The following is a 25,702-nucleotide window of genomic DNA, read 5'->3' on the forward strand; positions in this document are numbered from 1 at the left end:
TGGTAAAGAAAGTCAGAAAATGGACTTGTACGTGTTACCTGATGGAGGTCCGCCACTACTAGGACGGGAATGGATCAGGCGAATAAAATTGGACTGGCATTCCATAAAAGCACTGACTGTGGATGCCTGTAAGGAGGATGACGTCAAACCTAAACGACTGTCCAAAATCTTAGACGATGCTAGGGAGGTGTTCCAACAGGGACTGGGAACACTGAAAGGAATTACTGCAACCATCAAGGTTGAAGAACAAGCAAACCCAAAATTTTTCAAAGCCAGACCGGTGCCCTATGCGATACGACCTGCTGTGGAAGCAGAGCTGGAAGGGCTATAATGGTCAGGGGTACTGTCGAAGGTGGACTGGAGCGAATGGGCTACACCCATTGTTTCTGTCATGAAGCGTTCGTTGAGCAACAAGCCTGGGGAACCTGGGAAGGTTCGCATCTGTGGCGATTTCAAGATCACTGCTAATCCAGTTCTTCACACGGTGCAATATCGGCTTCCGCGGATCAAAGATATCTTCGCTTCGCTGTCTGGCGGAAAGCACTTCACCAAAATAGACCTGGCGCAGGCGTACCTACAGATGGAAGTTGAGGAAGCGTCACGACAGTATCTCACGATCAACACACATAAGGGCTTCTATCAGTATAATAGGCTGGTTTTTGGAGTGGCATCGGCTCCAGCGATTTGGCAAAGGGCCATGGAGCAGGTATTGCAGGGAATCCCAGGCACACAATGCTACCTGGATGACATCCTGATTACAGGAGATAATGATAATGATCACCTCGCGAATTTGGAGTAGGTGCTCATCAGATTGAAAGAATATGGGCCAAGAGCTAATCGCCAGAAATGCGAGTTCTTTCAAAAGCGAATCTCGTACTGCGGCCACGTCATTGACCAGGAGGGGCTCCATAAGTCCCCTGACAAGATCGAAGCTGTAGTCAAGGCTCCAGCACCGGAAAATGTATCCCAGTTGAGGTCGTTCCTCGGGTTGGTTAACTATTACCACAAGTTTCTTCCAAATTTATCCACGGTGTTACACCCACTAAACACTCTTTTGCAAACGGGAATACCATGGAAGTGGAGCGATGATTGTAAGCGGGCTTTTCAAAAGAGCAAGGCATTGATCACCTCTAAGGAAGTGTTGGCTCACTTTTTAACCCAACGCTACCTATTCGCTTAGCTTGTGATGCATCTCCATATGGTATCGGGGCAGTGCTCTCACATAAGTTTCCAGATGGCTCGGAAAGGCCAGTCGCTTTTGCATCCAGATCATTGACCTCTGCTGAGCGCAATTATGCTCAGATAGATAGGGAGGCTCTCAGCCTCATGTGGAGAGTTAAGAAATTTAACCATTACCTGCACGGCCAAAAGTTTACGCTGCTGACAGATCACCAGCCGTTGGTTTCCATTTTTAACCCTAAGAAGGGTGTTCCGGTAATGACGGCGCAGAGGCTTCAGAGATGGTCCCTTTTCCTAGGGGCACATCAGTATGATATTGCGTTCAAAGGTACAAAGCAGCATGGTAATGCTGATGGGCTGTCGCGCCTGCCACTACCTACAGCGGAAGAGGCACCGGCAGTTGACCCTGTCGAGATATTTCACTCGACCATCATCGAATGCTTACCAGTCACCAATGCGGGTATTGAGAGAGAGACCCGAAATGACCCGACACTGTCTCGGGTCTACGATTTGACAGTGAAGGGATGGCCAGCACATGGCGAACCACTGTTACCAGCATTCTCAGCCAGATAAGAACAACTGTCCGTATGTCAAGGAACATTGATCTATGGAACAAGGGTGATTATTCCTCCTAAATTAAGGGAGAGAGTTCTAAAAGAATTGCACGAAGGTCATCTGGGGGGAGTCAAGATGAAAAGCCTTGCTAGGGCTTATGTGTGGTGGCCAGGTATAGACAAACAAATAGAGGATCTGACTAAAAGCTGCTCAGGGTGCCAAAAAGTTCAGAACGCACCTCCAATTGCACCGCTGCATCCGTGGGATTGGCCTTCAGCCCCATGGCAACGTGTGCATATCGACTTTGCAGGTCCATTCATGGATTCCATGTTTTTGATAGCAGTAGACGCACATTCTAAATGGCCAGAAGTGATTAAGATGTCGACCACTACCTCTGAGAAGACGATTGCAGTTCTAAGAACCATATTTGCAAGGAATGGATTGCCGGAGCAAATATGTTCAGACAACGGACCACAGTTCGTGTCAGAAGAATTCCAGAAATTCATGAAAAAGAAAACATCTGGCTACAAATGGGTTGGCCGAGAGATTTGTACAAACGTTCAAAAAGGCAATAAAGGCCATGAGTGAAGATCATATTCCACTACAACACAAGGTGGACAATTTCCTAATGGCGTATCGAAACGCCACGCATGCAGTGACAAATCAAAGCCCTGCCATAATGTTCTATAACAGAAGGTTGCGGTCCCGGTTGGATTTGTTAAAACCCAATGTGCGACGGGAAGTCGAAAACAAGCAATTCCAGCATGTAAATAAAAAGGCCACTCGTAGTTTTGAAATAGGACAACCAGTGATGGCCAGGGACTATAGGGATGATAAATGGCAACCTGGAACAATTTGTGCACGACAGGGACCTTTGATGTACACGGTAGACGTTGGAGAGAACGTAATATGACGTCATGCTGACCAACTTGTGGAATCGAGAACAAGGGTCGACCCCATGTCTACGGCAGACACCAGTTGAAGAACTTATTGAGCCTGTAGCATCTACCTCAGACTCGAACGCATTGGATGATGTTGAATCCATAGGAGATCAATTGGATGAGTCACCCCAGCAACGGGAACCAGAGATCCCTGAAAAGCGTTATCCGGGCCGGATCAGGAGGCCTCCTCAGAGACTGAATCTTTGAACAGTTCTTGTGTGTAAATTGTATATATGTATATTATTCATGTAGTGTATTAATTGGGGTGTCCACTGTTAAGCTAAAAGGGGAGGAATTGTAGTGCATGTAACCTGTACTACCTTAAGAGGATACCTTAAAGTGATGGACTACTTTTTAATGGCTCCTGTACATTGTAGTACCGGTGGTGACCACACCGGTATATAAACCCTGTGGAGCAAGTGTACCTCAGTTCCCGCCTTGACCCTCAATCACTAAAGACCTGTTTACTTACTTCTGTTGTCTGTGTCCTGTTATTCATCATAACTGCACTTGTAAACACACTCAACAGATGGTGCAGCAGAAGCTGGCCCAGCTCCTCCCTCATATTTAGATGAAAATATTCTGTATCTGCATGAAATGCCAATTTATGGACAGGTAATCAAATAAAATTTCCTTCACTTTTGCTCACATGAGAAAAGGTCTGGAATTAATTCGAGCCCCAACCTGCTGCAATCCAATGTTTTTTCCCCCACTCAATCATTAATTGTGAACATGAAGATGCTCTGTTCACTTTTTTGTAACCAATCATTTCAATATATATGTATATTATATTTATATGTATGTATATATATCTATATATAAAAGCGGTACTTCTGTCCTTCTGTCTGTCTGTCTGTCTGTCCGGCTATACACTCTCAAGTTACAGAGCGTACCTACACGTGCATTACATCAAAAGAAAGCTTACGATTCCAGAACGGTCATAAGCATATTTACTTTTCGGTCAGACAAAAATTGTGCCCACGGTATCCAAAAAACGCTCAAAATTCCGCTCATTATCCGCTCATTATTCAAAATTCCGCTCATTATCCGCTCATTAGCATCGAGTGACGTGAAGGTCGACCAATCGTACAGTCGAGCGACCCGACAGTCGACCAATCGCTGTGTCATGGGGGCGGGTTCCTTGCGTGTGCGGGCGGGCCATCTACAGTTGAGTGACGTGACGATTGACCAATCCTACAGTTCAGTGACCTGATGGTTGACCAATCGGTGTGTCACATTGCGTGTGTGGGCGGGCTTAATCGTTCTGACCCGAGCTGAGCTGCCGCCATCTTGATTCCTCCCTTGATTTTTTTTCCCCCAGTTTGTCTGTGTGTGGAGGGCATTTTATCCACCACAAATTTGGTACTTAGGAGCCCAACTAACTCATTACATAATTTGTGTGTAATAAATGAGTCCATTATCTGTTTGATTTCTCCAGGTCTGCTGCCTGCAGGCCTCAGGCCTTGAAGCCGGGGCCTCTCCTTGCCAGCTACGCACCGGCCGTCCCGCTGGGCCCGATTCCGAACCAGCGGCCAGCCATCTTGGTAAAGGCTGGCCGGGCGCACAGCTGAACTCACTGCAAGCTGCTCGCGCTGCACGGCGCATGCGCACCTCCACACAGGGGCCACAGAGCGTGGGCAGAGGGAAGCGAGCAGGTTAGCGGGTGGGGCGGGGCTCAGGAGGGGAGGGGGAGGGGGTAGCGGGAAGGGGGAGCGGAGAGGGTTACCTCGGCAACCGGGCTCGGTCAGCCACAATCGGCCGTCTCAAGCCGCTCAGGCCCGGTCCCGGAGATCAGGAGGGCAGAGAGGGGAGGAGGGTTACCTCGGCAACCAGGCCTGGCCAGCCGCAATCGGCCATCTCAAGCCACCTCCGGCCCAGCCTGGGGAGGGGTGGGCGGGGCTCGGGAGGGCAGAGCTTGGGCTGACTGGGTGCTGCGCTCGGCTGGGCCATGTCAGTGCGTGGGGCGGCACGGAGCTCCGCGGAGCCATTGCCGGCGCTGGCCTCGGGTGCTTTGTGGCCTGCGGCCGAATGGCAGCTCCGGAGCTCGGGCTGACCGGGGCGCTGCGCTAGGCTGGGCCATGTCAGTGCGGGTGCCCCAGGCCCCAGGGCCTAGCCTTCTCCAACCGCCGCCAGCAGCGCAACTCTCAACACTGGCAGAGGGGAGAGGGTCTGCTGGCTCCCCCCATCCCTTTCTCCCCCTCCCCCCCCTCCCCCTCCCCTTCCCTCCTTCCCTCTCCCCCCTCTCCCCCCTCCTCCCCCCAGTCGCTCTCTCTCTTCCCCCCCAGTCGCGCTCTCTCTTCCCCCCCCCAGTCGCTCTCTCTCTTCCCCCCCAGTCGCTCTCTCTCTTCCCCCCCAGTCGCTCTCTCTCTTCCCCCCCAGTCGCTCTCTCTCTTCCCCCCCCCCAGTCGCTCTCTCTCTTCCCCCCCAGTCGCTCTCTCTCTTCCCCCCCCAGTCGCTCTCTCTCTTCCCCCCCAGTCGCTCTCTCTCTTCCCCCCCCAGTCGCTCTCTCTCTTCCCCCCCCAGTCGCTCTCTCTCTTCCCCCCCAGTCGCTCTCTCTCTTCCCCCCCAGTCGCTCTCTCTCTTCCCCCCCAGTCGCTCTCTCTCTTCCCCCCCCAGTCGCTCTCTCTCTTCCCCCCCAGTCGCTCTCTCTCTTCCCCCCCAGTCGCTCTCTCTCTTCCCCCCCAGTCGCTCTCTCTCTTCCCCCCCAGTCGCTCTCTCTCTTCCCCCCCAGTCGCTCTCTCTCTTCCCCCCCAGTCGCTCTCTCTCTTCCCCCCCAGTCGCTCTCTCTCTTCCCCCCCAGTCGCTCTCTCTCTTCCCCCCCCAGTCGCTCTCTCTCTTCCCCCCCAGTCGCTCTCTCTCTTCCCCCCCAGTCGCTCTCTCTCTTCCCCCCCAGTCGCTCTCTCTCTTCCCCCCCAGTCGCTCTCTCTCTTCCCCCCCAGTCGCTCTCTCTCTTCCCCCCCAGTCGCTCTCTCTCTTCCCCCCCCAGTCGCTCTCTCTCTTCCCCCCCAGTCGCTCTCTCTCTTCCCCCCCAGTCGCTCTCTCTCTTCCCCCCCAGTCGCTCTCTCTCTTCCCCCCCAGTCGCTCTCTCTCTTCCCCCCCAGTCGCTCTCTCTCTTCCCCCCCAGTCGCTCTCTCTCTTCCCCCCAGTCGCTCTCTCTCTTCCCCCCAGTCGCTCTCTCTCTTCCCCCCAGTCGCTCTCTCTCTTCCCCCCAGTCGCTCTCTCTCTTCCCCCCAGTCGCTCTCTCTCTTCCCCCCAGTCGCTCTCTCTCTTCCCCCCAGTCGCTCTCTCTCTTCCCCCCAGTCGCTCTCTCTCTTCCCCCCAGTCGCTCTCTCTCTTCCCCCCAGTCGCTCTCTCTCTTCCCCCCAGTCGCTCTCTCTCTTCCCCCCAGTCGCTCTCTCTCTTCCCCCCCAGTCGCTCTCTCTCTTCCCCCCCAGTCGCTCGCTCTCTTCCCCCCAGTCGCTCGCTCTCTTCCCCCCAGTCGCTCGCTCTCTTCCCCCCCAGTCGCTCGCTCTCTTCCCCCCCAGTCGCTCTCTCTCTTCCCCCCCCAGTCGCTCTCTCTCTTCCCACCCAGTCGCTCTCTCTCTTCCCCCCCAGTCGCTCTCTCTCTTCCCCCCCAGTCGCTCTCTCTCTTCCCCCCCAGTCGCTCTCTCTCTTCCCCCCCAGTCGCTCTCTCTCTTCCCCCCCCAGTCGCTCTCTCTCTTCCCCCCCCAGTCGCTCTCTCTCTTCCCCCCCAGTCGCTCTCTCTCTTCCCCCCCAGTCGCTCTCTCTCTTCCCCCCCAGTCGCTCTCTCTCTTCCCCCCCAGTCGCTCTCTCTCTTCCCCCCCAGTCGCTCTCTCTCTTCCCCCCCAGTCGCTCTCTCTCTTCCCCCCCAGTCGCTCTCTCTCTTCCCCCCCAGTCGCTCTCTCTCTTCCCCCCCAGTCGCTCTCTCTCTTCCCCCCCAGTCGCTCTCTCTCTTCCCCCCCAGTCGCTCTCTCTCTTCCCCCCCAGTCGCTCTCTCTCTTCCCCCCCAGTCGCTCTCTCTCTTCCCCCCCAGTCGCTCTCTCTCTTCCCCCCCAGTCGCTCTCTCTCTTCCCCCCCAGTCGCTCTCTCTCTTCCCCCCCAGTCGCTCTCTCTCTTCCCCCCCAGTCGCTCTCTCTCTTCCCCCCCAGTCGCTCTCTCTCTTCCCCCCCAGTCGCTCTCTCTCTTCCCCCCCAGTCGCTCTCTCTCTTCCCCCCCCAGTCGCTCTCTCTCTTCCCCCCCCAGTCGCTCGCTCTCTTCCCCCCCCAGTCGCTCGCTCTCTTCCCCCCCAGTCGCTCGCTCTCTTCCCCCCCAGTCGCTCGCTCTCTTCCCCCCCAGTCGCTCGCTCTCTTCCCCCCCAGTCGCTCGCTCTCTTCCCCCCAGTCGCTCGCTCTCTTCCCCCCAGTCGCTCGCTCTCTTCCCCCCAGTCGCTCGCTCTCTTCCCCCCAGTCGCTCGCTCTCTTCCCCCCAGTCGCTCGCTCTCTTCCCCCCAGTCGCTCGCTCTCTTCCCCCCAGTCGCTCGCTCTCTTCCCCCCAGTCGCTCGCTCTCTTCCCCCCAGTCGCTCGCTCTCTTCCCCCCAGTCGCTCGCTCTCTTCCCCCCCAGTCGCTCGCTCTCTTCCCCCCCCCCAGTCGCTCGCTCTCTTCCCCCCCCAGTCGCTCGCTCTCTCTCTTCCAACAACAACATACCCTCAAAAAAGCCTCGGCACCGCCGGGCACTCCAGCTAGTGTATATTATATTATAGTATACGACTCTGGTTCAACGAGAATGACCAGGAGATCCAGGAGCTAATAAGCCGCAAGCGCAAGGCATTCCTGATCTGGAAACAGCAACAGAGCTCTACAGAAGCCTGAAGGCCGAGGTCCAACAAAAAACTCGCAACTTAAAGAACAGGTGGTGGGTGGAGAAAGCGCAGGAGATGCAGCAGCTAGCCGACAACCACAACGTGCGTGGATTCTTTAGCGCAGTCAAGACCGCCTACGGCCCAAGCACCCACGGCCCTACCCCACTGCGGGCCAAGAACGGAGAGGTACTCATCAAGGACAGAGAGGCAGTCAGTGCCCGCTGGAAGGAGCACTTCGAAGATCTCCTTAATCACGACTCTGTCTTCGACACGAGTGTCCTCAACTCCATCCCACAGCATGCTACCCGCCACCATCTCAGCACAACCCCAGCCTGGCATGAGGTTGAAAAGGCCATCCGACAACTGAAGAACAACAAGGCCTCAGGAGCAGATGGAATCCCTGCTGAGGCACTAAAGCATGGTGGAGAAGCACTACTGGCGCGAATTCATGAACTCATTTCTCTTATCTGGAAGGAGGACAGCATGCCAGGGGATCTCAGAGATGCCATAATTGTGACCATCTTCAAGAAAGGTGACAAGTCCGATTGCGGTAATTACAGAGGAGTTTCCCGGCTGTCTGCCACAGGGAAAGTCATCGCAAGAATCCTCCTCAATCGCCTTCTTCCAGTGGCCGAAGAGCTCCTCCCAGAGTCGCAATGCGGATTCCGCCCACTAAGGGGCACAATGGACATGATCTTCACCGCACATCAATTACAAGAGAAATGCAGGGAACAGCACCAACCGCTGTACATGGCCTTCTTTGATCTCACAAAGGCCTTCGACACTGTCAACCGTGAGGGATTATGGAGTGTCCTCCTCAAATTTGGCTGCCCTCAAAAGTTTGTCACTATCCTCCACCTGCTTCACGACGACATGCAAGCCGTGATCCTGACCAATGGTTCCACCACAGACCCAATTCACGTACGAACCGGGGTCAAGCAAGGTTGTGTCATCGCACCAACGCTCTTCTCGATCTTCCTTGCTGCATGCTGCATCTCACCCTCAGTAAGCTCCCCACTGGAGTGTAGCAAATTTACAGTACAAACGGGAAACTGTTCAACCTCCGTTGCCTCCAGTCCAGATCCAAGGTCGTCCCATCCTCTGTCGTTGAATTACAGTATGCAGACGACACTTGTGTCTGCGCTCACTTGGAGGTTGAACTCCAAACCATCGTCAACACCTTCACCGAAGCGTACGAGAGTATGGGCCTTACACTAAATATCCGTAACACAAAGGTCCTCTACCAGCCTGCCCCACGGACACAGTACTGCCCACCGATTATCAAAATCCACGACAAGGCCTTGGACAACGTGGACCACTTTCCATACCTCGGGAGCCTACTGTCAACAAGGGCAGACGTCAACGACGAAGTTCAACACTGCCTTCAGTGTGCCAGTGCAGCCTTCGGTCGCCTGAGGAAGAGAGTGTTTGAAGACCAGGACCTCAAACCTGGCACTAAGCTCATGGTCTACAGAGCAGTAGTGATACCCGCCCTGCTGTATGCCTCAGAGACATGGGCCATGTACAGCAGGCACCTCAAAGCACTGGAGAGATACCACCAACGCTGCCTCTGCAAGATCCTGCAAATCCATTGGCAGGATAGACACACCAACGTCAGTGTTCTTGCTCAGGCCAACATCCCCAGCATCGAAGCTTTGACCACGCTCGATCTGCTCCGATGGGCGGGTCACATTGTCCGCATGCCTAATACGAGACTCCCAAAACAAGCGCTTTACTCGGAGCTCCAGCACGGCAAGAGAGCCCCAGGTGGGCAGAGGAAACGCTTCAAGGACACCCTCAAAGCCTCCTTGAAAAAGTGTAACATCCCCACCGACACCTGGGAATCCCTGGCCCAAGACCGCACAAAGTGGAGGAGAAGCATCCGGGAAGGCGCCGAACACCTCGAGTCTCTTCGCCGGGAGCAAGCGGAAGCCAAGCGCAGGCAGTGCAAGGAGCGCACGTCAACCCAAGCACCCCGCCCACCCTCCGCCCCACCTGTGACAGAGACTGTAGGTCCCGCATTGGACTCATCAGTCACCTGCGAACTCATTTTTAATGGGGAAGCAAGTCATCCTCGGTTCCAAGGGACTGCCTAAGAAGGAGAAGGTATTATATATATGTATATATATTATGAACTTTGTGTTCATGCATTATGTTGTCACATAATAAGCAGACCAATCTGGGAAAATCTGGGAATACCACTCTGAATGGGTGATACCTATCTGCATTCTGAAATAAGATGATGTATGTTTCCAATTGAGAAACATGTCAGTCCTGCCAGTTGTAAATAAGCTATCATTTATCTATGCACCAACCAGATGGTTTAACTTGCAAAAGACTAACCAAGAGGTTACATGATTTTATATTAAGATAAAATGGCAGTTCATTGCATACAGAAGCAGGTAGTGTAGACCAAACAAAGAAGGGTTCTTTTACTTTGGATCAAAACCGCCTTGGGTTTTGGATAAAAACAAATAATCAGGCAGTCTTGTGACTGAGGCATTGTTGGGGAGTCTTCCGGAGTCTGTTATCTAATAGCATGTGGTCTTGCTAAGGCTTCCACAGGCAGACAGTTACTACTTTCAAAGACGTGTCTGTGTATTGGAGCACACTTAGAAAAGGGTTTGTGTAACCAAATTGGCCTTTGATTGCTAAATCACTTGAAGTGGGAATTTCCTGATAGTACTTTACAGTATCCAAGGAAAACTGTTCACCATGCGCCCTTTCAGGTGGGCATAAAAAATCCCATGGCACTATTCGAAGAAGAGTAGGGGAGTTCTCCCAGTCAATATTCATCCCTCAACCAATACCACCAATTATTTATTTATGGTCATTTATTTCATTGCTGTTTGAGGGACCTTACTGTGCACAAATTGGTCACTGCATTTTGTCTACAAAATAACATTAATTACACTTCAATGCAACAACGTAGAAAAAACATCCCAAGGCACTTCACATAGGCGTAATCAAACAAAAATGGACACCAAGCCAAAAAAGGAGAATTGGCCCAGAAATTCGGGTCTCCACGGGTGAGTACGCGCTGTGTACTCACCCGTAAGCCCGATGGAAGTGCCGGTTTTGTGCATGCACTGCGCATGCGCGGGAAACCGGCACTTCCGTTCCTCTGAACGAAGGGGTTCAGAGGTCGAACGCGTGCGCAGGGGCGTCTGCACGTGCGCTTTGAACTTACGTTTTTTTTACAGGTTTTTCCGTGAGGGTAAGTCTTTAGAATTTAGAAATTTAAAAAGCAGGCGTAAGGCCTGCTTTTGACAAGGTAAGTGGTCAATTAATTAAAATTAAAACATTTTTTCCACAGGTTTATTATTTTAAAATACTTTAAAGCAAGGTAAGTTTATTTTTTAGCCCCGTTAGAATATAAAATTATTTTTTTCAAAAATTTAAATTATTGTTTAAAATAGTTATTTAATGTAATTTATAGTTTATTTAAAAAATGTGATTTAAAAAAAAAAATTATTTGAAGGTTTACTGCTATTTTGGGGCCATAGTATTTATAAGTCTTGACAGCTCTTCCTGTCAAGACTTATGAATGGGCTTTTCCCTCCTCTGATTGGCTGCCCATGGCCCACGTGATCCCAGGGGACGCATCGAACTAACTACGCCCCTGGGACACGCAAGCACTGCGCGCCGGCAGCTGGGCCAGGCCCCAGATCGGAATTCCATGGGGCCCTACAGCTCAACTGCCAGCGCGCAAGGTAAGTGCAGGTCGGGGGCTTGCACCCACGGGAAGCCCCCGACCCGAATTTCTGGGCCAATAGGTAATAGATAGCTTAACAGTTGTTCATCAGATATCCTCAAGTCTGCGTTTCTCATTGAAACTTTGGACTTAAGCTCATTAAGACCATACTATAACCTTGGACATTGAACATAACTATGTTATACAGTTACTGTTATAACTTAAGTGAAACTCAGCTAATGCTGAGATTTTGTAAAGTTTTCAATTAAGTTACCAGTGTGCTCATAATAATTTAGAATTTCTAGGGTTTTGTGAAACCGAATGTTGTCATTGCAGATTTTACTTGTGTCATTTTTATATTATTTAATTACCTGTATGTTTATTCTTCTTAACTATTAGCAACATTAAGATGATTAACACATTCTTGCAGGTGACAGGGGAAAAGAAGTAAAGTAATGAAATATTCTCCAATTCAGCACTAAAATAGGTCAAGTTACTATTCAAAGCCCTGAAAGGAGGTTGTAAAAACTTACATGCTTGATGAAGAGCTCTGCCAAACGCTCTGGTTCCTGAAGGCATTTTTCCAGTTCTCCCAGGAAATAACTACAAATAAATATAAACAGTAATCATTCTACAACTTTGTTTCAGTGGGTTCATAGTTTTCTTTTGAACACTATGGGCAGGATTTTAACTCAGGTGCAGGATGGTGTCGTATTATCCGAATTTCGTGTTTCCCACACGAATCTAAATGGATGTGGGAGATTGATGCAATTTTAACTTAAGTGGCCAATTGATTTCCAACGTGTGGGAAGCCTTTGCAAATGGGTTTGTCATGACTGAAAGTCCCCTACGATGACGTCATCATTGCTGCTGCATTCAAGGCCCACAGCAAGCCTTGCTTCTTCTGCAGGCTTCCAAGCTTTCTCCATTTGGTGTCAGAGGGACCTGCAGGAAAGATGACAAGCGGGAGGCCCAGATCAGCTCCTCGTTTCAATGAGGTGGCCCTGCAGGCATTGCTGGATGGGGCTAGGGCCAACAGGGAGGTGCTCTTCCCTTCCTCAGGGACAAATGTAAGAAGCCACACAACACCAGGTTATAGTCCAACAGCTTTATTTGAAGTCACAAGCTTTCGGAGCGCTGCTCCTTCATCAGGTGAAGTGGAGAGATGCATAAAGACACAGCTTATATAGTCAGAGAATAATGTCAGATGTTTACAGGTAATCAGCAGACAAAGGAGGAGCCATCGTCAAACAGAACGGACTATTGCAAAGAAGCATACCGACAACTGGACAACCAGGAACACTACAGACAGTTACCCGCAGATCCGACCAAAGAACACACCCGCCAACTTAACAGACTGATCAAGACCTTCGATCCAGACCTTCAAAGCATCCTACACGCTCTCATCCCACGTACTCCCCGCGTGGGAGACTTCTACTGCCTCCCAAAGATACACAAAGCCAACACACCCGGACGTTCTATCGTATCAGGCAACGGAACCCTGTGTGAGAACCTCTCTGGATACGTCAAGGGCATCCTGAAACCCATCGTACAGGGAACCCCCAGCTTCTGTCGCGACACTACAGACTTCTTACAGAAACTCCGCACCCACGGACCAGTTGAACCAGGAACACTCCTCGCCACGATGGACGTCTCGGCACTCTACACCAGTATCCCCCACGATGACGGCATCGCTGCGACAGCCTCAGTACTCAACACCAACAACAGCCAATCTCCAGATGCCATCCTACAACTCATCCGCTTCATCCTTGACCACAATGTCTTCACCTTCGACAACCAGTTCTTTACCCAAACACACGGAACAGCCATGGGGACCAAATTCGCACCCCAATACGCCAACATCTTCATGCACAAGTTCGAGCAAGACTTCTTCGCTGCACAGGACCTCCAACCAATGCTATACACCAGATACATCGACGACATTTTCTTCCTATGGACCCATGGCGAAGAATCACTGAAAAGGCTACATGATAACATCAACAAGATCCATCCCACCATCAAACTCACCATGGACTACTCCTCAGAATCGGTTTCATTCTTGGACACACGAATCTCCATCAAAGACGGACACCTCAGCACTTCACTCTACCGCAAGCCCACGGACAACCTCACGATGCTCCACTTCTCCAGCTTCCACCCTAACCATGTTAAAGAAGCCATCCCCTATGGACAAGCCCTGCGAATACACAGGATCTGCTCAGACGAGGAGGAACGCGATGGACACCTACAGACGCTGAAAGACGCCCTCGTAAGAACGGGATATGACGCTCGACTCGTCGATCGACAGTTCCGACGGGCCACAGCGAAAAATCGTATAGACCTCCTCAGAAGACAAACACGGGACACAACCAACAGAGTCCCCTTCGTCGTCCAGTACTTCCCCGGAGCAGAGAAACTACGCCATGTTCTTCGCAGCCTTCAACATGTCATCGATGACGACACCACACAACCCTGCCACAGCAACCTCTGCAAGATATGCCAGATCATCAACACAGATACCATCATCACACGTGAGGACACCACCCACCAGGTACATGGTACATACTCATGTGACTCGGCCAATGTTGTCTACCTCATGCGTTGCAGGAAAGGGTGCCCGGAGCATGGTACATCGGCGAGACCATGCAGACACTGCGACAACGGATGAACGGACACCGCGCAACAATCGCCAGGCAGGAGTGTTCCCTCCCAGTCGGGGAACACTTCAGCAGTCAAGGACATTCAGCCTCCAATCTTCGGGTAAGCATTCTCCAAGGCGGCCTTCAAGGCACACAACGTAAAATTGTCGAGCAGAAACTGATAGCCAAGTTCCGCACCCATGAGGACGGCCTGAACCGGGATCTTGGGTTCATGTCACGCTACATGTAACCCCACCTGACGTAGGGTCATCCAGACTCGAGTCGTCATTGGCTTGTTCTCTCTACACAGATGCGGCCGGGCCTGCTGTGATTTCCAGCAAAAAAAATGTTTTTTGTCTTTTTCTTGTTTTTTACACAGACCCCAGCATCTGCAACATTTGACCCCTTGTGACCCCACCTCATTGTTCTTTGATGTAATGTTTTCCTGACTGACCTGTTTGGACACCATTCCCACCTTTGATTGCTGTGATTATCTCTCTGCTGAGGTGTGATAAATGGCAGTTAGAAAGATTACCTGTAAACATCTGACATTCTCTGACTATATAAGCTGTGTCTTTATGCATCTCTCCACTTCACCTGATGAAGGAGCAGCGCTCTGAAAGCTTGTGACTTCAAATAAAGCTGTTGGACTATAACCCGGTGTTGTGTGACTTCTTACATTTGTCCACCCCAGTCCAACTCCGGCATCTCCACACCATGGCTTCCTCAGGGAGAAAGAGGCCTCTCAAGCAGACTAATGCAGTGTGGATGCAGGTGGCTGAGGAGGTCAACTCCTTGGGAGTCACACGGCAAACCTGGATTCAGTGCCTGAAAAAATTCCATGATCTTCAGCGCACTGGAAAAGTGAGTATGATTTTCCCATCACCGTCAATCTGACCCCCATTGCCTTTCCTCACCAGCACTCCGCCTTAGCAATATCTTCCTCCACATCCCACTTGACACTGACATCCATGCACCCTTACCCATTCCCTCTCTCTCTATGCTCAAATTCAAATAACTATTCGACTATGCAGCCCTCACACTCCCTCTCACTCTGATGCTATGAAAACAACTGACAACACACAGGGAGGGCCCTTGATCTTGCCACCTCACTCCATCTTTGTCTCCTTCTAAGTATCTATGCTATGCAATCTCTACACTCACTCCTTCATTCTCACTCAACCTCCACTTGACTCCCTCATTGCAGGAAAAGAGAGCTCACAACAAAAGAGAGCGAGAGAGGACAGGAGGAGGGACAGACTCTATAGTCCACCTGACCCCCTGGGAGAAGGCAGCACTCGAAATAGTGGGACTGGAGGATGATGCGCATGTGGGGGACGGACAGACGGGTGCAACACAGCAAGCTGGTGACAGAAAAGTTTTCCATCTCTCTCTCTCACATTGCATGAGTCGCTGATAATGATTGTGAAGCTCAACAGATGGACTTATGAGCATCTGCAAAAAGCAATGTGCATGTAGCCTTGGCATCACATCTCTGACTCTTTCCTTTACTCCCCCACAGGACCATCACAAGCATCCGTCCCCCCTAGCCAGGAAGAAGAGGCTGAGCAGCCAGACTCCTCAGAGGAAGCTGCAACCTCTGAGGGTGCAGCGTCTCCAGAAATCTGCACACCCAGCACCAGTGCAGACACTCACACCTCGGTGGGACCTTCGGGACATAGAGTAGTGTTGTCACCTGGTGTATCACAGCTCACAAGTGAGCATCAGCAGATTGTGGAGACAGGGACAGCAGTGGAGAGTCCTAGTCGGAGGGCACAGGACTCTGCCAGCTCGGCTCAGCAGCATGTCGACCCTCTGCCTCTGGGTCCATCCATGAAATCAGCGGTGATGGAACTCCAGGAACAGATGCAGGGGTCTCTGGCAGGTTTTGTCTCTAGGGTCGCTGCGAGTGTGGAGCGAATGGAGGAGTCCATAGCGACCATGACCAGAGCCTTTGTGGAGTCATTGGCGCATGAACGCATCGCCACAGAAAGGATGGCAACCTCCGTGGAATGGACGGCTACCGTAGAGGAGAGGATGGCTATGACCATGGAGGAGCTTAGTTGCCAGGGTATGGAAAACATGGTCATTGCTCAGAATAGAATGACATCTCTTGAGGAGCGATGGGCATCTATTGAACAGAGAAACCAAACCTTCATGGAAGTCCTTCTGAGTAGGACTGCCATTGCAGATACGGGTCCCCATGCCCCCCCTGATGTGCAGTCAGGTGCTCTCCAGCCACTTGCAGGTGCTGAGGGGGACCTGGCCCATGAGAGGGAGGTTGGTGGCAGACCTCAAGGGAGTGGGGGTTCCTCTCCAAGCGCTCACACTTCCATGCCACTGCAGAGCCCTCGGTCAGAGCCCCACCAGAGTCCACACCCAAATGAGATAGGCGTCTCAACCCCTGCACAGCCGTAGGTGCAGCAGACTGTTGACGAGCCCTCACAGGCTCTCCACCCCAGAGGACGCCTGCCAAAGGTGTTGAGGCAGGAGCAGCAGCAAAGTGAGCAAGGGGCCTCCACATCTGCTGAGGCCACAGGGGAGGCACCACGTAGGAGCACGCATAAGAGGAAAATTCTGCACAAATAGTCACAAGGGTAGTCACTTGGGTGCAATTCTGTGTTTACTGCAAAAGTGCCATCACTTTGTTAATGTACATAAAATTTCTGATGGCAAATGTTGCAGTTGTATCGTCTGTCATTTTGCTAGTGGGACTTCCACATTGAGGGCTTAAGCATGCTTGTAACTGTCAGTATGGTGGTCAGAGTGCTAGGAATCCTCTGGTTCTTGGCCATTGTCAATGCTCTGGTAAGAAGCTGTGAGGCAAAAGTGTTTGTTTGACTAGGCTAAGCAAATCTGGCCAGGATGAGTGCATTCCTTGCATCCCGGGCAGCAATGTTCTCACATAATGCTGCCGCTGGTTGATGGGCCTCTGCAGGATGGTCGTTTTCACCCTCCTCCTCCTCCTCCTCCTCTGAGGAGGAGGATATGTGAGGAGCCACTTGGTCCTCAGGAATCTGCAAGCCACGACGCTGTGCCATGTTGTGAAGTGCATAGCAAACCACGACGATTCTGGAGACCCTGGCTGCTGAGTACTGCAGGGCTCCACCTGATCTATCCAGGCATCTGAAGCGCATCTTCAGCAAACCGATGGTTTGCTCGATTATGGCTCTGGTGGACATGTGGCTGGAGTTGTAGCTCTCCTCAGCTTCGTTGGATGGTCTCCTCAACGGCGTCATTAGCCACGTCCTCAGGGGATAGCCCTTGTCTCCAAGTAGCCATCCGTTAAGTTGGTCTGGCAGACTGAATAGCGGAGGCACACTAGACTGGCACAGTATGAAGGAGTCATGGCAACTGCCAGGGTACATGGCACAAACATGCAAAATTTCCTTCTTGTGGTCACACACCAGCTGAACGTTAAGGGAGTGGAAGCCCTTGCGGTTGACAAAAATACCTGGATTGCGATGGGGTGCCTTAAGGGCCACATGTGTGCAGTCAACGACGCCCTGCACCCTTGGAAAGCCTGCTAGGTGAGCTAATCCAACCGCTCGTGCCGTGAAACTTGCTCGATCCTTGGTGAAATGGATGTGATTGTGCGCGAGGGCAAAGAGGGCATCGGTGACCTGCGTGATGCAAGTGTGTGCGGCCGCCTGGGAGAGGCCGCTGATGTCTGCTGCTGATCCCTGGAATGAGCCCGAGGCAAAAAAGTTGAGTGCGGTGGTGACTTTGACGGCCACTGGTAATGCTTGTCCACCTGGTCCTCTGGGCAGCAGGTCTTGCTGTAGCATTGCACAGATGTCAGTCACTACCTCTTGTGAAAGTCGGAGCCGCCTTTGGCACTGCTGCTCAGACATGTTGAGATAGCTGACCCTGTGTCTGTAGACCCTGTTTGGGGGGTATCTCTTGCACCGACGTGCTTCCAGGCGCTGGCCCCTTCTGGCCTGTGCAGCCTCAGGTGGGTGAGCAGCAGCCTGGCGCTCCTGCTGTTGCTGGTGCTGCTGTTGTTCCTGGTTCTGCTGGTGCCGCGGCTGGTGCTCGAGCTCCTCTAATGCCCAGATGGGAAGGAAATAAATGGCTCCCATACTTCTGGTATATGTCTCCGTTGAGGAAGCACTGAGTGATGGTGGCGAGAGGGGTTTCCCAGGAGGTCACACTGGAGATGGGTGTGAGGCTCCAACCTTCCACAGGTGTGGTTAAGCCTTCTAAAAGTTGCCCCAGACCTGAGACCACTAAGTCCTGCCATCTGCAAATCATGGCTGATCAAATCTCCTCTTTAATGGTTGACCTGCAGTTGATAGTCAGCAATCCAATAGTGCTCCCGCCAAGTTTCATATTCGTGTTTCCCACCAGGCATGTTTCATGTGGGAAAAGGGTTAAATTCGCAAGGGCCTTTTAAAATAGGATTATAGAGGCCATTTAGTGCTTGTTAAGGGCCTTAACGACCAGTCCTGCCTGTTGGATGCGGGACGGAGTCGGGACCATCAGACACGCCTGAGTTAAAATTGCTCGGAGTCGGGAACCAGGTTTGGGGTGGGGGGGGGCGGTGGTCCCGCACACCAGTTTTTGCGATTTTACCCCCCCACACGCCTCCAATCCCGCCTCCACGGCTCAATGAAAATCCTGCCCTATAAGTAGCTCTGCATGAAATCGCTTGTGTTAACCATTTAAGAAAGTCAACTCAAAGTTCCACATGAAAGATTACTAACTAAGCACAAAACTGTCGGGATTAAGGCCAAAATTGGGTATAGACAAGAAACTGACTGAAGTGTAGAAAACAACAGGTCCTGTTAAGAGGGTTAATGTCATGGTTTGTGGGGGGTGTTGATGTGGTGAGTGGTGAAAGCACTGAGTGGAATGCTCCAGGACTCCGTATTGGGACTACTACTGTGTCTAATTTATATTAATGACTAGGATTCTGAAACTCAATGCAAATTGGCAACATGAGGAAAAAACATTTAAGTGATTTATGATGATCTGGAATACATTGCCTGAAAAGATGGCGGAAGCAAATTCATTAATAACTTTCAGAAGGGAATTGGATAATTACTTGAAGGAGAAAAGAGTTCAAGGCTATGGGAAAAAGCAAGGGAGTGGGACTAATTGGATAGCTCTTTTAAAGAGTCAGCACAGGCACGATGGGCCGAATGGCCTTCATCTGTGCTTTATCATTCGATGATTCTATACCAAACTAGGAGGGGCAGTCCAGAAATTACAGAATGAGCTAAACAAATTGTATGAATCAGCAGAACAATGACAGATAAAACTAAAGTAGACAAGTGTAAAGTACTGCACTTAGGAAGGAACTTTATGAATGGCATTGAAATAGCTAACTATGAGGTTACAGATTGTGGTGGAGTACAATTCTACTGCTGCTGACGGCCCACAGCGCCTCATGGATGCCCAGTTTTGAGCTGCTAGATCTGTTCTGAATCTATCCTATTTAGCACAGTGGTAGTGCCACACAACACGATGGAGGGCATCCTCAATATGAAGACGGGACTTGGTCTCCACAATGACTGTGTGGTGGTCAATGCTATCAATGCTGTCATGGACAGATGCATCTGCAACAGGTAGATTGGTGAAGACAAGGTCAAGTCAGTGTGTTCCCTTGTGTTGGTTCTCTCACCACCTGTCGCAGGCCCAGACTGGCAGCTATGTTCTTCAGGACTCGGCCAGCTCGGTCAGTAGTGGTGCTACCGATCCACTCTTGGAGATGGACATTGAAGTCCCTCACCCAGAGTACATTCTGTGCCCATGCTACTCTCAGTGCTTCTTCCAAGTGGTGTTCAACATGGAGGAGTACTGATTCATCAGCTGAGGGAGGGCGGTAGGTGGTAATCAGCAGGAGGTTTCCTTGCCTATGCTTGACCTGAAACCATGAAAGTTCATGGGGTCCGGCATCAATATTGAGGAGTCCCAGGGCCACTCCTTCCTGACTGTATACCACTGTGCCACCACCCCTGCCGGTGGGACAGGACATACCCAGGGATGGTGATGGAGGAGTTTGGGACATTGGCTGAAAGGTATGATTCTGTGAGTATGACTATGTTAGGCTGTTGCTTGATTAGTCTGTGGGACAGCTCTCCCAATTTTGGTACAAGTCCCCAGATGTTGGTGAGGAGGACTTTGCAGGTCGACTGGGCTGGGTGTGCCTTTGTCATATCCGTAGCCGGTGCCGAGATCGTCCGTCCGGTTTTATCCTTATTGTTTATCATAGCAGTTTTTTTTACAACTGAGTGGCTTGCTAGGCCATTTCAGAGGGCAGTTAAGGGTCAACCACATTGCTGTGAGTCTGGAGTTACATATAGGCCAGACCAGGATGGCAGATTTCCTTCCCAAGGTAATCTGGAATATTGCTTTCAATTAAACTGTGGGAAATAGGACAAGGGGAAACAGGTTCAAATTAATAATAGGTAAAGTTCCGACTGCTATCAGGAGGTTTTTCTTCACACATAGTAATCAACACAAAATGGGCTCTCGAGCAACAATGGGGGAATGATTATATACTGTATATAAATGCACAAAGCATTCAAAACAAAGCTTGAAAGCTAGAACTTTATATTCCTGGTTATAACATTTTCAGGTGACATAGAGAGAAAAAAGTGTGGCAGTGTTATAAATAAAGGATTTTATCATAGTATTGAGCATAAGGATGTTCCTGGGAGATTGTGTTAAGACAGAATCGATGTAGATTAATGAATAGGAAAGGAAATGGTGCAATTCTCAATGTGTATTGTATGTCATCAAAACAGTGGAGCTGAGATAGAGGAGAAGATATGTACACAGTTAAGAGATGTAATTAAGAAGTTTAACTCTCTTAAGATCAATGTGATGAATGCTTTTCAGAATGCAACCAAGACTGCTTCCTAGATCAGTGGAGGCAATTTTTAACTGCCGGCTGCCCATTTCTTGCCTGAAAAACAGGCAGCCAGGAGTTCAAAATTGTGTATGGCGAGGAAAGGGGGCTGGGCAGCACTGGTGGTGGTGAGGGGGCACGCCAACTGCCACATTGATGCCTAAGGCTGCCTGTTACAATTTTTAGGTGGTCCTGTAAATGGGAGGTCAGCATGCTCGGTTGCTATATATGCTCACTGTAGGACCTCATTTGGAATTTTCAGGTACAAGTGGGTGGAGGGTGCACTGTGCACTGTGCACTGTCACACTGAGCACGGGAACACGGGAGCTACATGAAACAACAGTGCAGGTACATTGAAGCTTGGTCAGTGGCTTACCCCATTCAGCCAAATCTGGCAGCCAGCTGAGCATGGGAGCATGATTTCCCCCTTCCCACATCCAGTGAACTGCAGTGGGGTACCTGCAGTTTGCCAGTACCATTCAAAGGAGGCTAGAACCGGAAAATGGTTTGAGCCTTCAGATATTGGCTTTGTACCCATTTCCAAAGGAAGTTGAAAATCATGGCAAGTATGCTTCTAGTCTAACAAGGAAAGAAGCAATGGCTAATTTAATCTGGGAAATTAAGTGGAGGAAACAACTGATCTAAGAGTAGAAGAACAATAGGGAAATAGCAACATACTTAGGTTTAAGGTGAAAATAGAAAAAGATAATGAAGAGTCAAGGATGAGAAGCATGGAAGTTCAGTGAGGTAAGAGGGGATCTAGCCCAAATTAACAGGGCAGAAAAGTTAATAGTTCAATGGATCAGAGTGGGGAATGTTTAAATGAGATGCTTTATAGTTTCTAAGCTCTCTGTGGTGTAGTGGGGACTGTTGGTAAACCAGGGCCCTTAAGTATATCATTTAACTGTAGTGTAATTGGTGGGATAGATTTGATTTAATTTAATTTCAATTAATTTAAGGGTAAGTTATGACAGGAGAGCTCGGTCCCGTGGCATGCTCCTCCTGCGCTATGTGGGAACTCAGGGACACTTCCTGTGTCCCTGACAACCATGTGTGCAGGAAGTGTGTCCAGCTGCAGCTACTGGCAGACTGCATTGCGGCACTGGAGCTTCGATTGGATACATACTGGACCATTCGTGATGCTGAGGACGTTGTGGATATCACGTTTAAGCAGTTGGTCACACCGCAGGCAAAGGTTGCACAGGCAGAAAGGAAAGGGGTGACCAACAGACAGAGTAGTAGGCGCAGGCAGGTAGTGCAGGAGTCCCCTGTGGACATCCCCCTCTCAAACAGATATACCACTTTGAATACTGTTGAGGGGGATGGCTTATCAGAGGAAGGCAGCAGCAGCCAACTTCCTGGCACCAGGGGTGGCTCTGCTGCACAGGACGGGAGGAAAAAGGGGTAGAGCTATAGTAATAGGGGATTCTATTGTAAGGGGAATAGATAGGCATTTCTGCGGCCGCAAATGAGACTCCAAGATGGTGTGTTGCTTCCCTGGTGCAAGGGTCAAGGATGTCTCAGAGCGGCTGCAGAACATTTTGGAAGGGGCAGGTGAACAGCCAGTTGTCGTGATGCATATAGGTACCAACAATATAGGTAAAAAACAGGATGAGGTCCTAAATGCTGAATATAGGGAGTTAGGAGGTAAATTAAAAAATAGGACCTCAAAGGTAGTAATCTCAGGATTGCTACCAGTGCCACGTGCTAGTCAGAGTAGAAATAGAAGGATATTTCAGATGAATACGTGGCTAGAGGAATGGTGCAAGGGGGAGGGATTCAAATTCCTGGGACATTGGAACCGGTTCTGGGGGAGGTGGGACCAGTACAAACTGGACGGTTTGCACCTGGGCAGGGCCGGGACTGATGTCCTAGAGGGAGTGTTTGCTAGTGCTCTGGGTGAGGGTTTAAACTAAAATGGCAGGGGGTTGGGAACCTGAGCAGGGAGACAGAGGAAAGGGAAACAAGGATAAAAGCAAAAGATAAGGAGAAAAACAAAAGTGGCAGTCAGATAAATCAATGGTTTAAATCAAACATGGCCGCAGTAAATAATAATTCTAATAGGTCTAAGAACGTTAAAAAAACAAGCCTGAAGGCTTTATGTCTTAATACGAGGAGCATTCGTAATAAGGTGGATGAATTAGCTGCGCAAATAGAGGTAAGTGAATATGATTTGATTGGGATTACGGAAACATGGCTCCAGGGTGGCCAAGGCTGGGAACTCAACATCCAGGGGTATTCAATATTCAGGAAAGATAGGCAAAAAGGAAAGGGAGGTGGGGTAGCATTGCTGGTTAAAGAGGGGATTAACACAATTGTAAGGAAGGATATTAGCTCTGATGATGTGGAATCTGTATGGGTAGAACTGAGAAATACCATGGGGCAGAAAACGTTAGTGGGAGTGGTATATAGACCTCCAAACAGTAATGCGGAGGTTGGCGATGGCATTAAAAGGGAAATTAGAGAAGCATGCAATAAGGGCACAGCAGTCATCATGGGTGACTTTAATCTACATATAGATTGGGCTAACCAAATTAGTAACAATACTGTGGAGGAGGAATTCCTGGAGTGTTTACGGGATGGTTTCCTGGACCAATATGTCGAGGAACCAACTAGAGATCACGCCATCTTAGACTGGGTATTATGTAATCAGAAAGGATTAATTAGCAATCTTGCTGTACGAGGCTCCTTGGGTCGGAGCGATCATAATATGATAGAATTCTTCATTAAGATGGAGAGTGAAGTAGTTGACTCAGAGACTAGGGTCCTGAATTTAAATAAAGGAAACTACGATGGTATGAGGCGCGAGTTGGGTAGGATTGATTGGGGAATGTCACTCAAAGGGTTGACGGCAAACATTAAAAGACTGCATGGATGAACTACAGAATTTGTTCATCCCAGTTTGGCATAAAAATAAAACAAAAAAGGTGACTCAACCGTGGCTAACTAGGGAAATTAGGGATAGCATAAGATCCAAGGAGAGGACATATAAATTGGCCAGAAAAAGCAGTAAACCTGAGGATTGGGAGCAGTTTAGGATTCAACAAAGGAGGACAAAGGGATTAATTAAGAAGGGGAAAATAGAATATGAGAGTAAGCTTTCAGGGAACATAAAAACTGACTGTAAAAGCTTTTATAGATATGTGAAGGGAAAAAGATTGGTGAAGTCAAGCGTAGATCCCTTGCAGTCAGAATCAGGGGATTTTATAATGGGGAACAAAGAAATGGCAGACCAATTAAATACATATTTTGGTTCTGTCTTCACAAAGGAGGACACAAATAACCTCCCAGAGATGTCGGGGAACATAGGGTCTGATGAAAGGGAGGAGCTGAAAGAAATTTGTAGGGAAATGGTGTTAGGGAAATTGACGGGATTGAAGGCCGATAAATCCCCAGGGCCTGATAATCTACATCCTAGGGTACTTAAGGAAGTGGCCCTAGAAATAGTAGATGCATTGCTGATCATCTTCCAACATTCAATAGAATCTGGAACAGTACCCATGGATTGGAGGGTAGCTAATGTTACCCCACTATTCAAAAAAGGTGATAGAGAGAAATCGGGGAATTACAGACATCGGTAGTGGGGAAAATGCTAGAGTCCATTATAAAAGATGAAATAGCAGAGCACTTGGAAAACAGTGACAGGATCGGACAAAGTCAACATGGATTTACAAAAGGTAAATCGTGCTTGACTGATCTACTGGAATTTTTTGAGGATGTAACTGGTAAAATAGATAAGGGAGAACCAGTGGATGTGGTGTATTTGGACTTTCAAAAGGCTTTCGATAAGGTCCCGCATAAGAGATTAGCATGTAAAGTTAAGGCACATTGGGATTGGGGGCAAGGTATTGACTTGGATAGAGAACTGGTTGGCAGACCGAAAGCAAAGAGTTGGAATAAACGTCTCTTTTTCCGAGTGGCAGGCAGTGACTAGTGGGGTACCGCAGGGATCGGTCCTTGGACCCCAGCTATTCACAATATCTATTAATGATCTGGACGAGTGAACTAGATATAATATCTCCAAGTTTGCAGGCGACACAAAGCTGGGTGGGCGTGTGTGCTGTGAGGAGGATGTCGAGAAACTCCAGGATGATTTGGACAGGTTGGGTGATTGGGTAGAAGCATGGCAGATGCAATATAACGTGGATAAATGCGAGGTTATCCACTTTGGTGTCAAAAACAAGAAGGCAATTATTATCTGAATGGCAATAGGTTGGGAGAAGGGGAAGTGCAACGAGACCTGGGCGTCCTTGTGCACCAGCGCTGAAGGTAAGCATGCAGGTGCAGCAGGCGGTTAAGAAGGCAAATGGTATGTTGGCCTTCGTAGCGAGAGGGTTTGAGTGCAGGAACAAGGATGTCTTGCTGCAGTTGTACAGGGCCTTGGTGAGACCACATCTTGAGTACTGGGTGCAGTTTTGGTTGCCTTATCTGAGGAAGGATGTTCTTGCCATGGAAGGAGGGCAGCGAAGATTCACCAGGCTGATACCTGGGATGGCAGGAATGACGTATGAGGAGAGATTGGGTCGATTGGGCTCGTACTCGCTGGAGTTTAGAAGAATAAGAGGGGACCTCATTGAAACTTATAAAATTCTAACAGGACTAGACAGACTAGATGCAGGAAGGATGTTCCTGATGGTCGGGGAGTCCAGAACCAGGGGTCACAGTCTAAGGATAAGAGGTAAGCCATTTAGGACAGAGATGAGGAGGAATTTCTTCACCCAGAGAGTGGTGAACCTGTGGAATTCTCTGCCACAGAAGGCAGTAGAGGCCAATTCATTAAATATATTCAAGAAGGAGTTGGATATATTTCTTAAGGCTAAAGGGATCAAGGGATATGGGGAGAAAGCAGGGACAGGGTACTGAATTTGGATGATCAGCCATGATCGCATTGAATGGCGGAGCAGGCTCGAGGGGTCGAATGGCCTACTCCTGCTCCTATCTTCTATGTTTCTATGAATAAAGAACAAAATAGATACATTTTTACAAGTCGAAATGGGGG

The 25,702-nt window shown here is 49.8% G+C and overlaps 1 protein-coding gene across 9 annotated transcripts in view; it reads right to left on the reverse strand.

Moving 5' to 3' along the window:
- kalrna (kalirin RhoGEF kinase a) overlaps positions 1 to 25,702 on the reverse strand; it is a 1,017,450-nt gene that overhangs the window by 120,551 nt on the left and 871,197 nt on the right. For all 9 annotated transcript variants that reach the window (XM_085986273.1, XM_085986275.1, XM_085986274.1 and 6 more), the window contains one exon: positions 11,742 to 11,811. In XM_085986273.1, the coding sequence (XP_085842399.1) occupies positions 11,742 to 11,811 (70 nt within the window). The remainder of the gene's footprint in view (positions 1 to 11,741; positions 11,812 to 25,702) is intronic.

Source organism: Somniosus microcephalus, chromosome 4 (assembly GCF_052327205.1).
Source record: "Somniosus microcephalus isolate GS21.2 chromosome 4, FLI_Smic_1.0, whole genome shotgun sequence".
Taxonomy (NCBI): domain Eukaryota; kingdom Metazoa; phylum Chordata; class Chondrichthyes; order Squaliformes; family Somniosidae; genus Somniosus; species Somniosus microcephalus.